This window comes from Acomys russatus, chromosome 13 (assembly GCF_903995435.1).
Source record: "Acomys russatus chromosome 13, mAcoRus1.1, whole genome shotgun sequence".
Lineage (NCBI taxonomy): Eukaryota > Metazoa > Chordata > Mammalia > Rodentia > Muridae > Acomys > Acomys russatus.
The window spans coordinates 17283340-17296061 of NC_067149.1; the positions used below are offsets into that span (position 1 = coordinate 17283340).

General features: G+C 43.3%; 1 protein-coding gene across 1 annotated transcript in view; it reads right to left on the reverse strand.

The window, feature by feature from the left end:
• The window catches only part of Kbtbd12 (kelch repeat and BTB domain containing 12), a 71296-nt gene that overhangs the window by 24353 nt on the left and 34221 nt on the right, over positions 1–12722 (reverse strand). The window contains exon 5 of the mRNA XM_051154879.1: positions 11653–11850. Coding sequence (XP_051010836.1) covers positions 11653–11850 — 198 coding nt within the window. The remainder of the gene's footprint in view (positions 1–11652; positions 11851–12722) is intronic.

Genomic DNA, 12722 nt, shown 5'->3' on the forward strand with positions numbered 1-12722 from the left:
GGGTGCGCGTACCTCGGGATAACTGACCCAGATGACCCAACAGTCCTGGGAAGTGCTTTTCACTCTGCAAACTCTGGAGACGAATGGCCACACTTGAAAGGAGGTAGCAAGCAGTTTACAGAGGCCTCCTCTCGTAAGTTATAGAATCCTTTTTAGCTTTCTGTGACATTTTTCTGCATGATTTCTGGACTCTGGTTCTGGGGTAGGGACCCCAATCTGGGAACAGGAAGTATCTGATGAGGTCTATGCACCCCTGTTCAGGGCAAGGGAGACATCCCACTATCCACTGGCTGATCCTGGGAATTCAGCCAGCTTTTTCTTCTGACCTATCTTGGAGCCCTGAAGATGCCCTGGTGACATGGTAGGGTGGGTTCGAATCACTGGATTCACAGAGGCCTGGCCCTGGGCGTCTGTCAGCAGGCTTTCAATGCCTAGGCTTCACAAGAAAGGCAAGGACACCCCAGGACACTGGAGGCCAGACCTAGAGTTTGAGAGGCCCAGTGTGGGGACATCAGGTAGTCCAGGGGTTGTGCAAGGAACAGCTGAAACTGCCTCCTATTTGTTAAATTCTCTTGGTCACACTGGTGAAATTGCTGTGCACCACTAGTTGTTAGCGTCATTATCTTATGTTTTCTGTCATCATTTGGGCTGGGTCTTGTCTTATGTCTGTTCCTGTGCTTTGTCTTTATGTGTTCTGACTTGGGGCAACTGAGTGGATGAAGGGCAAGACTGATAAGCTGGGTGCTGCTTTGAAGAGGTTACTCCAGAACCGGTGGAACTTTGGAGGTATGGGGTTTGATGGCAGTAAGTGGCGGGTCTATGCAAGGCGGTGCAGAGTACAATGCCCAGAGTCAGGCTTAGGGCTTGATGGGAAACTTTGAAAAGTCCTAGCACCACGTGGAAGCCTGTGGCCCCCCAGCATCAGCACTGCAATCCAACTTCAGCACCACAGCCTGTCACTGGTTACTATGGCAGATACCAGGGTGCTGTCCCTTAGAATTACAACACTGAAGGAGGAAGGGAAAGGTTGTCTGCCTTTTTTTCTTTCTTTTTCTTTTTCTTTTCCTTTCTTTCTTTCTTTCTTTCTTTTCTTTTCTTTTTTTTTTTTTTTTTTTTTTTTTTTTTTTTTTTTTTTTTGAGACAGAGCTTCTCCGTGTTGCCTTGGGTGTCCTGGACTAACTTTGTAGACTAGGCTGGCCTCGAACTCACAGCAATCCACCTGCCTCTGCTTATCTGCCTTTTTTATGTGTATGGATGGTTCTGTGTTTTCTGACATGTCTGTAGTTTTGTTGCAAACATAGAGCCTAGGCAGACTAGTGTCAGGCTCAACTGAATATACAAACTTGCTGTGTTCTGTGTTTCTTGTTACATTTTACTGTTTCTGCTGCCACCAGCCGCCAGCCACAGCTACTGTATCTGCTGTAATGGCCTGGCCTCAGAATATATCTCTAAGCTTTCTGGTCACTGAATTTGTCTAGCAAGAATTCAATTGTCTTTTGGATATGGATAATATTAAGGTTGTTTTATGTTCTTCTACCTTATTGAAAAGCTGGCTCTGAAATTGTGTTAGGGCTCTCCCTTTCTCAGACCCAGGCATGCTTTTAAAGTCTCTCTGTCCAGGGCCAAGAACTGTGACAGGGAAAGCAGAGCAGAGCAGAGCAGCTAAAAGGATTATTTGTTTCATTTACTTGCCTAAGACTATTATATACACTTTCAATATCTCAAGATTTATAAGTTTATTGGGTATGGTTAAAAATCCATAATATCAGTAACAAAAATGTTAACTTAAAAAAACTTGTAACAAGGGGTTGATAGTTAGCCATCTGTGTATAAGTAACCTTAAAGGAACCATTTAGCACAATTCCATTTGGGGAATATAAACAGTACATGGAGTGCCACTACCAAATTGCAGGCAGCCATCTTTGCTGGGGTTGGAGAGGGCAGATGTCATGTGGCTTCACTACCATCTTTGGCTTTTTTGTTTCTCTGTTTTGGTTTTTTGAGACAGGGTTTCTCTGTGTAGCCTTGGCTGTCCTGGACTCACTTTGTAGACCAGGCTGGCCTTGAACTTACAGAGATCCACCTGCTTCTGCCTCCTGGAGTGCTGGGATTATAGGCATGCGCTACCGTGCCTATAGCTTTCAGCCATCTTTGCTAGGGTTGGAGAGGAAGGATGTCATGTGACTTTACTGTCATCTTAATTAAAGATAACTATGTAGTGTGGCCCAGTCAAGGAAGAAAAAACAAGTCTCCAAGATATTTTAGATTAGGATGGATTTTTGTATAATTCCTGTCCTGAAAACAAGGTTTTTGAAAGATAGTATTTAAAAGCAAAGCTTGTTTAATAATACTAAAGCTGCACCTCCATGTGTTCATATACAGAATTGTAAGTTGCTGGTAGCCAACTCTGTAACCTAAGAGTCACCCAGGTGGCACTGGCTTTAATGACATGGAGCCAGATGGGATCTAGAAGACAGGCTATGTGTGCTGCTGTGTGTGGGACCAGAGAGGTGACCCAAGCCCAGAGGATTATGAATGACTCCCAGATACTGAACATTGAATTGTTTGCACTATTGGAAGCTTGTTTTGCCTTGTGAGATTGTGGTAATGCTCTGCACTTCCCTCTTGAAACAAACAAACAAAAAAAGGTACTTTAAAAAATATCGCAGGAAACACACAGTTGAGAGATTTTAAACTACTTTGAAAGGAAAAATTTGAAGTTTTACAGAAAATTTAAATGAAAAAAAAAAACCCTGGATTTTTTTAAGGAACAGCTTTTAAAATATTTAACTTTATAAGGCTATGGGACATTTTAAATTTATAAGATGTTTTATTATTATGACATCTTTATTATTAATATGTAATCTTGATGAATAGATAAATAAAAATGTTAAAAATTAAGGCCATATCTGTGAGCACCAACTACTAAACACTAAAAACTTGAAAATTTCTATCTTATGATGTAGCAAGACCTAAGCAGTCTGGCAAACAGTCTCTCTTTACCCAAGGTCTATTCAGGGTAACAGAGACTGATTTAAAAATGAATGTCTAGAGCCAGATGTGACAGCACATGCCTTTAATTCCAGCACTCAGGAGGCAGAAGCAAAGGCAAGCAGATCTCTGAGTTGAAGGACAGCCTGGACTACAGAGCTATTCCAGGACAGCAAGGGCTATACAGAGAAACCTCGTGTCAAAAAACAAACTAACAACAATAACAACAACAACAACAACAACAGAATATCTAATCTCCTTGTCCTTGCTAACATTGTTAAGCTGTTGTAGTGAGAATTTTGGTTTCTTTAAATACTAAGTTATATTATGTGAAGATGTTTTTGTTTTAATTCCAGGTGTGGGATATGGGGCTGCTTCAGATTGTCCACAGCTGCTAACTATAATTCTGACTTGTACTCTAGTGTGATTTTGCCAACTGAAGATGGTTTATGTTAGAAATTCTGGGGAGGATGTAAATGCAAGAGTCCTGAGAGGGCCTGTGGTGCCTGCTGCCGCCCTTGCTGCTGCTGCTGGTTCCTGCTGTTGCTTTTGCTATTGCTGGCTTGCTGGCTTGCTGGGATTCTGATGATGAAGATTGTGCTTGCCCCATGGAGCTGGACACCCCTAATCATCAGGAAGCAGTCTGAAGAGATCTACACCCTCTTTGCTCTCTAACCTTCTTTCTCTCCCACCTAGTGTTGGGGAGTTGGAAGGGATTGGGGTGGAGAAGGGAAGTAAATACAGGAACCAAATAAAGTAGCCAAAATTATGGCTACACGCGGCGCCCAGACAGGAGGCGAGGCAGAATGGGAAATCTGATTACTGATGCCGTAGAGGGAGCAGCAAAGGAGGAAGGGTGGATATTCTGTTTCAGGACATCAGCAAAGAGTTTATTGCAGCAGCACCTGGGCTGGGCTCTCCTGCTTTGCTCCCAAAGGGAATTTTCTATTTCTTCTTCTTCTTTCTGTATTCTGTCTCAAAAAAGGTTGGGAGAATGGCTGAGCAGTTTAAAAAGTTGTGAGCAGAAATGAAGTGGAATCTGAGAAACAAAAAGCGGACGAGAAAGTTGCAGAGGTGACTATGCAACTCGAAAAGTTACGGGTAGAGGAGGAAGTGATTGGAAAACGGAAAGCGCTAGAAAAGAGCGGAATAAAGGGCTCAGACCTGCTGACGGAGCAGAAGAATGGGCGCGTCCCATATGATGAGAGAAAGAAGCAAACCAGTGGACCCAGCCGGCACTGCACACTTTTGGTTTCAAGTCCCAGCAGCCCCTCGGTGGGTGGGGATCTGGGTGTGTAACCGAGAGGAGGGGAAGAGCTGCAGGGTGACAGGGTTAAAGTACAACAGCCCATTTTGAGAGAAGGGTTAATCTTAAACCAATCTGTACCGCTAGAGGAGGGGTGGCCTGGGATTACAAAACCACTGTCATTGCCCCAGTAACTGCACAGCACATGCCTGTTAATGATGCCGATCAGGGTTATGATGAGATGATGCAGAGTCCTATAGACATGGTAGATCCGAGGCATTTTAAGCAGGCTGCGTTTTCCTACAGAATGAATCCCCCTCTTGTTAAACAAACATTGAGTAACTGGGCTGCCCAAAACAGAATTATTCCCCAGGACTGAAAAGGTCTGAAGGGCATTACTCTGATTTACGGCGACTGATTCAATTTGATGACGCTGTTATAGGAGGCTGCCTCTTGGTGGACTTCAGAGCTTGGGATAAAGCTGAGGTCCACCTCATTCACTAAGATTGTACAGGGCTGTGGAGAAGCTTTCACAGGTTTCTTGCAAAGATTGGTTTTAGCTGTAAACAAAGCTGTATCAGATGCTGCGTTGTGATAGAGGGTTGATAGAGACCTTGGCATTTGAGAATGTGAATACTGGACGTAAAAGAGTTATTAGAGCACTAAAGGTGCAGAGAGGGCCAGTGGATGAGTGGATAAGGGACATGATTGATACTGGCTCTCATGAGCATTATGCCACAATCACAGACAAGCTAGAGGTCTCGGATATCAAAATGCCTGGTGCTTTCATTGCAGTGAATTTGGCCATTTACAAAGAAACTGTGAGCAAGTCGCTAAAAGCCTCAGATCTCAAAATGTCTAGTGCGGTGACTGTGAGAGATATGGTACTTTCCATCGGGGACATGAAGGAGCTGTTTCTGGCAGCAGCAGGTCCTCTCAGAGAATGCCTACGGTTCCAGGGGTTTGTGGACACTGGCAAGAGATGTCCTTGGACCAATGAGTGGATGCCTAAGAAAGATTTCCAAGGTAATCTCTTGCAAACTGAGGGCCTGCCAGCTAGAGACCCCGCAAAAAGTATGAGCTGTTTCCCTCTAGTCAGCCAGGTGATAACAAGTGAGTAGGAGAACCCGATTAAGTATTGCTGATTCCATATACACTACAAAGGGCAGTGCTGCTCTAGATCTGGCCACAGATAAGCCTCTTACCCTAACCTCACAAATTCAATGTTACAAAATAACCACTGGTGTTCAAGGCCTTTTGCCTTCAGGGACGGTAGGGATGACCTTGGGAAGAAGAAGATTAACTTTTCAAGGATTTATTGTGCATCCACGTATTATAGATGGGGTTTTCAAAGAAGAAACTAAAGTTACGGCATATGTGAAAAAGAGATTAACACAGGGAATAGCATTTCTCAGTTGCTACATGAAGGGCAAAGCCACTCCAGTAGAAAGAACAGGGGAATTTGGGAGTACTGGAAAACATGTCTTCTGGCAAACAGTGGTTAATGATCAAAGTCCAGAATTAAAATTGCAGGTAAATAGTGTTGAAATAGAAGGCTTTGTGGATACAGAAGCTGATGTGACTATCATTTCCCCCAAATGCTGGAATTCAGAATGGCCACTCTAGAAGGTTTATACAGTTTATAAGAAGTGGTAAGTTATCTCAAATAAAACAAAGTATACAATGGGTTAAATGTGTGAGACCAGAAGGGCAAACACAGAAGTTGAGACTATGTGGCTGACATACCCATAAATATATGGAGAAGAGATCTTTTACAATAATGGGGTACTCAAATTAATATTCCTGTAATCCCAGTGACTGCTCATGATGAAATTAGGGAGGAAATGGTAGATGCTCCTGGGGAAGGTATTGATTTGTGTCACCAAAAACAATCACAAGCTGTGCTCATTTTCCAAATATAGGACATCACAGGGACTGAGTTTCCAAATGTATAAAAGGGGCCACTGCTGAAATACCAATGGCCTTATCCTTAAAATGAATGACTGACAAGCCTGTATGGGTAAAGTAATGATCCTTAACTAAAGAAAAATTACAGGTACTTGAGTAAGTAAATAGCTGGAAACAAGCAATGTCTGTCCATTTAGATATACTGAGACAGATAGGTGGTCCTCTAATACTTCATAGAGTTACAGAATACGGCATTTAATATGTTTTAATAATAATAATAATAGGCTTTTTCTGATAGAGAGACACATCAGCTCCTGGTAGCACCCTGATCTACTTCAAAGATGATGGGCACCGAAGAACCTCCACATGGAGTTTGCTTTAAACATGGCAGAGCTAGCCACCAGACAAAAAAACTGTTCTTACTTCGACTACTGTCCAAACTGTAGACAAGCAGGACACTGGGAAGCTGACTGCCCGTCTTTGCTGAGACAAAGTAGGTCAGAAAAGTCTGCCTGAGACTGTCAGCTAAAGATTCGATATCCCACTGATACAGAGGAATCTTGGATGACTGTCCAGGGAGCCATCAGTCTCTGCCATTTCTATAGTTTTGGAAGCTGTTTGCTCTGCACTTCCTGTTTACTCAGGTAAAATTTATTCTTCTCAGGTCTCTGATGGGACTAAACACTAGGTAGCTATAGTCTTACAGTTTTCCTTGTTATCCAGATACAAAACCAAGCCAAACCAAACCAAACCACCACCACCACCACCAACAACAACAAAAACCAAACCAAACCAACCCCCCAAAAAACCCAAAACCCCCAAAACAAAAAACCCTCACAAAAGAGGTATTTTAGGGCCTAAGAAGATATTTTAAATATGGTAAATGCAAGTTATGATAAGAAAATGATTTAGGTACAAAACTTTAGACTCGCCAAGATAAGATTGATAGTCAAGTACTTTCTCCAAGGTTGCCAAGTACAAATGGACTGTACATCGTAAATATAATTCTTACCTGATAGTTCTCATAAGTGTTCCTATTGTATGTAGTTTACTGATATTAGAGAAAAAGCCGTTTATTGGACTAAAAGAGGGAAATGCAATGAGAATTTTGGTTTCTTAAGAAACCTAGTTATGTTACGTGAATATGTTTTTGCTTTAATCCCAGGTGTGGGATTAACGATATGGGCCTACTTCAGATTGTCCACAGCAGCTAACCATAATTTGACTTATGCTTTGGCAGGGGCATGATTTTGCCAGCTAAAGATAGTTTATGTTTGAAATTCTAGGCACTCTTGAGAGGGTATAAATGTAAGAACCTTGAGGGGGCCTGTGGCAGCTGCTGCCTGCCCCTGCTGCCTGCCCCTGCTGCCCGCCCCTGCTGCTCCTGCTGCCTGCCCCTGCTGCCTGCCCCTGCTGCCTGGCCCCTGCTGCCCGGCCCTGCTGCCGGCTCTGCTGCTGCCCTTGCTGCTGCTGCTGCTGCTGCTGCTTCTTGCTGTTGCTGTTGCTTTTGCTGGATTGCTGCATTTCTGTTTGCTGAGTTGCTGTTTGCTGGTATTCTGATGATGAAAATTGGACTTGCCCCACAGAGCTAGACACCCTAATTATCAGGAAGTTGTGTAAAGAGGCCTATACCCTCTCTCTAACCTTCTTTCTCACGCACCTAGTATTGGGAGGTTGGAAGAGATTGGAATGGAGAAGGTGGTAAATATAGAAGCCCAAATAAAGTAACCACAAGTATGGATACAAGCTGTAGCTTTTTTGATAAACTGAGTCATATAAGAAATTGTTATTCTGTGATGGTGGGCTATGTAAGGACCAGTAAAGTAAAGTTGCCAATCTCCCTATAAGTTGTATTCACGATTTAAGAATTTTATTTTGAAACTAGAAGAACTTCAATTCAGAAATTGTTATTTTTTTTATTATAAACTATTAAAGATGACTAAGCTTTAATATGCTCAGGACTGTATTTGTAGTCATTAAATTACAGAAATAAGTCTTATTTAGCCTCCTGTATATGTTTTCAGGGTTAAGCCTAAAGCAAGTAACTAAAAACAAGCAAGGCTTGTTTAGCTCAGATATAACTATGAGAGATCAGTGCTCAAACTTGTCAGAGATCTGCTAAATATGAGATTTAATATGTTTAATGGAAAAACTCACTATGACAGAAGGTTTTAGGGCCTTTTGTTTCTAATGTTGCAGTGATGCACTTTGGCTAGGTCTGTTTCTTTTGTAGCTTCCTTTAGACTAACGACTGCAGTTCTGTGATTTTTATTCATCTACTCTATGGGTGACACATTTCTGTCCTCTTTCTCTATTCTCTTTGCCAGAGGTCCTGTTACTCCAAGATGGGACCTCCTGGACTTCATTTCTCTTCCTCTGATTTTGCAATTATTTCTTTACTCTGATTTCTGGGAAGTTTCTGTAACTTTCTTTGTAGATTCAATTTCTGTTGTAAATCTTAATTTCCAGGAAATTTCTTCACTACCTTTCCCTTCAACACAGCATTTCCTTGTTGTGTCTTCCAGGCTGCCGCTGCTGCTCACACAGCCCCTGCTCTTCTGGGCTGCTCTGCCTTATATAGTTTCCTCAAGTGTCAATCCCCAGGATCCACATAGACAACCCGCTCCCAAAATTGCCCTTGGACCTCCATACTCAAACCATCGAACCCACCCACATTGCACACACTAAATAAAATGTAATGAAAAAAGTTTAAAGACCTTTTGGGGAAGTTCTCTAAAGGACAAATGGAGAAAAAGTAAAGCCTTTAATCCCAGTCATGAACCAGTAAAGGCAGCACAGTCTTTAATGCATCAACTCAGCTCTAACAATGACCTCATGCATCAGTGTTCCAGAAAGGATTCTGGCTCCCCCTTCTATTAAAAAATCAGCTGGAGGGCTGCAGAGACGGCTCAGTGGTTTAGAGCATTTACTTCTTTTTCAGAGGACCCAAATTCAGTTCCCCACACCCAGGTTGGGTGGCTCACAACTGCCTATAAATCCAGCTCACAGAGATATGACACCCTTTCTGGCTTCCAAGGTCACCTCCACTCATGTGGCACACACACACACACACACACACACACACACACACACACACACACACACACACTTAAATTTAAAAACAAATCTGTTGTAGTAGGGCAGACTTCAGACAGTGCATCATTTTCACCTGCAAATACTTAAATATAATTTTTTTGAGATAGAATTCCTCTGTGTATCTTTGGCTGTCCTGGACTCACTTTGTAGACCAGGCTGGCCTTGAACTCACAAAGATCTGCCTGCCTCTACACCCCTGAGTGATGGGATTAAAGGTGTGTGCCACTATGCTTGGCTTAAATATCATTTCTTTTCTTTCTTTCTTTCTTTCTTTCTTTCTTTCTTTCTTTCTTTCTTAAGCAAGGTTTCTCTGTGTAGCCTTGGCTGTCCTAGACCCACTTTGTAGACCAGGCTGGCCTTGAACTCACAGCAATCCGCCTGCCTCTGCCTCCCGAGTGCTGGGATTAAAGGCATGTGCCACCATGCCCAGCTTAAATATCATTTCTAATTGTACCTAATATTCTTTTTATTTTGATTTATATAAAACACAACACCATTATTATCCCTAAAATAATTCCTTAATATCATCTGATACCCTGGTCCCTATTTAAATTTCCCAGACTATCTGAAAAATACCTTTTCATGAAAGATTTGAATAAAGAACAAAACCTTTCTTTTCTTTTTTTAAAAAAAGATTTATTTATTTAATGTATATGGGCACTTTGTCTATATTATGTCTACACACCAGAAAATGTCATCAGACAGTTGTGAGCTGCCATGTGGCTGCTGGGAATTGAACTCAGGACCTTTGGAAGAGTAGTGAGTACTCTTACCCACTAAGCCATCTCTCCAGCCCCAAAACCTTTATTTTCTAAGTTTATTATTTGGTTGCTGTTGAAGATGTGTGTATGTGTGTGGGTGTGGGTGGGTGGGTAGGTCAGAGAATAAACTCAGTGTTGCTCCTCAGGCACCTTCTGCCTTTTGAGAGAGCGTAGGCACCGTGTAAAGATTTAAATGCTGATTTCTGTGCCACCCCCACCTCCATAATCTGTTTGCAATCCTTGTTCTGAGAATCTCCTGTCTACACTTTGCTCCCCAATGCCCCCTGATATATTAATAAAGCAGCTTGACAGCCAATCACTGACCAGGGGAGTGAATAGGGATAGACTTCCTGCGAACCAGGGGAGGAGACGAGAAGGAGAGAGATGAAGTGGGACTGAGTCATGGGGGAGTTCCTGGGACACGAGGAGAGAGCAGCCGGAGCAGAGAAAGCCATAAAATGATCTCAGGAGTTTTAGCAAAGAGGGTCCAAGACTAACGTAGAGGATTAACATAGATTTACATTGCTCAGTGGTTGTGTTGTAAAGCTTATTAAACAAAAATAATAGTTCAGTCTCAATTATTTGGGTGCTAGCTGGGTTAAAAGAGAAACTGTAACACAATTTTAAAGAAACCACTAACAAGGCCTTACTAGTCTGGAACTTTGCCAATTAGGCTAGGCTAACTGACCAGGGACCCCCAGCGATCTGCTCATCTCTGCCTCTTATCTTACAAGCACTGAAATCACAAGAATGCTCCCCCACGTCTCTGGCTTTTTACATGGGTTCTGTGGGATTGAACTCAGGTCCCCATGCTTGCAAGGCAAGTACTTTACCAACAGAGCTAACTCCCTATCCCACTAAGTCTCTTCTAATTCACAATGAAAGTCTCATTCTCTTAGTTACCTAAAACTTATAAAATGAATATAAGTCTATTTTAATCTGACTTCTTTCAAAACTGTAAATGCTCTGGGGCATGTGTCTCATGGGTGTGTATTGGCTTAACACTTCGGCTGGTGAGGTCAGACTCAGCCAGTTAGTCTACTATGAAGACATTCTTCTCCTTTCTTTACTGATGCAGCCAGGCTTTAGAGACATTGGCCTCTAGATCTGTGCCTGCTTAAAAGCCTCCCTGTGCCATGCTGCAGAATGCAATGACGGCATCGGATGTGTACGCTCAGCAATAAGTGTATACACGAGGCATCCTTTTAGAAATGCTTTTAAGCAATTTACTTCACTTGGTGGTGATGGGTAGCTAAAAACATAACACTTCTGATGGTTCCTCTGCTTCTACGCTGCACACAGCCCCCCTCCCCCCCATCTGGAAATCTTTCTTTTAGTCCCGCTACCAGGAATTTGCCTTCTTCTTTTGATTCTTTTCTCTTCGTACTCAACTATTATGAGCTGAGTGGCTGCCATGTGCTAGATATATTATAAACTTGAACCCACAGAATTCATAGAGGTGAGCCACCATTTCATAGAGGTGAAGCCCCAGAGAACCCAGGGAACCACTGCAGGCCACTGGGCTCTGAAAGCCAGACTCTTGTCAGCGCCTCACTACTCTGGGAAGCAAGCACCCGACCATCAAGTCAGGTAGTGGAGGTAAGAGTCAGTGCAGAGAGGCTAGCGATGTGTTTATAGGTAGGCCAGTACCTGCTCCGTGGAATCCCCCACAGACGTACAGCTTTCCGTCTATGGCACCTGCACTGGTGGAATTGGTTCGCAGGGAGAGGAGGGGACTTGGCATAGGTGGGCCTTCCCGCCAGAAGTCCCCATCGGGGTTGTAGATCTCCACCACATCCAGGCATTTCCGAACTTGTCCCTTGTCTCGGCCCACACAGCCAATTCCACCTAAGAGAAGGAAGCACAGAAATGGGGTGTTTGGGAGCAGAAGCCTCACAGTGGACATCCTCCTCCTCCTCCCCTAGCACTGTTGGCAGCACAGGCTCGCTGGCCTTGACTTTTCTTTGTCATCCATTTCAAAGGTAATTTCTAAGTGATAGCAATGTCTCCCGTATGTTCCACAGACAAGTTTATGTCACTGTAATGCAGCGTTTCCTGTTACTGCTTAGACGTAAGAGTTATTCTGCATAGAGCCGGCAATGTTGGTTCACACAATGAGCACTCTCTTTCCAGTAAGAATATGGGTTGAATGACTCAGACACCTGCCTCATTGTGAACCATGATTTCACTGATGTAGTTATCAAGGATGATCTCTTCCATGATTCACCCTTGCAAGCTGGCTTCTTGTCTTCACTGGCATAAACACTTTTCCATTTGAGAAGAAGGGCTCTTTGGTAAATTTCAGGTTTGAGATTAAGGGCAGACTGGGAAAAATGGGAGGTGAAATGCCCGGGTCCCTCCCTTACCGGACACCATGGTTTATTCAGCAGATCCAAAACTAAGAAATACCTACGGCCTTTAGGATAGATTCCACTTGCTGAGAAGTTGATCACATAGTCTCCTTGCTCTTCGCCACTGCTACCTGGACTCCATCCTTCACTGAATTAGTCAGGCAGCCATCTTCATCATCACCTGCTTCTTTGTCTCATTCTCTGACCCCCACCTTTAGCACCTCCCACAGACCCTGACCCATCATGTGTCTGCAAGGAATGAATGAGTGGGTAAGAAATGTTCCTTCCCCATGCTCTCCCTGCCACTCGTTCCTCACTGTGGTCCCTGCCTGTCCAGGGCTGGAGACTGTAAACTCATGGAGGGCAAAG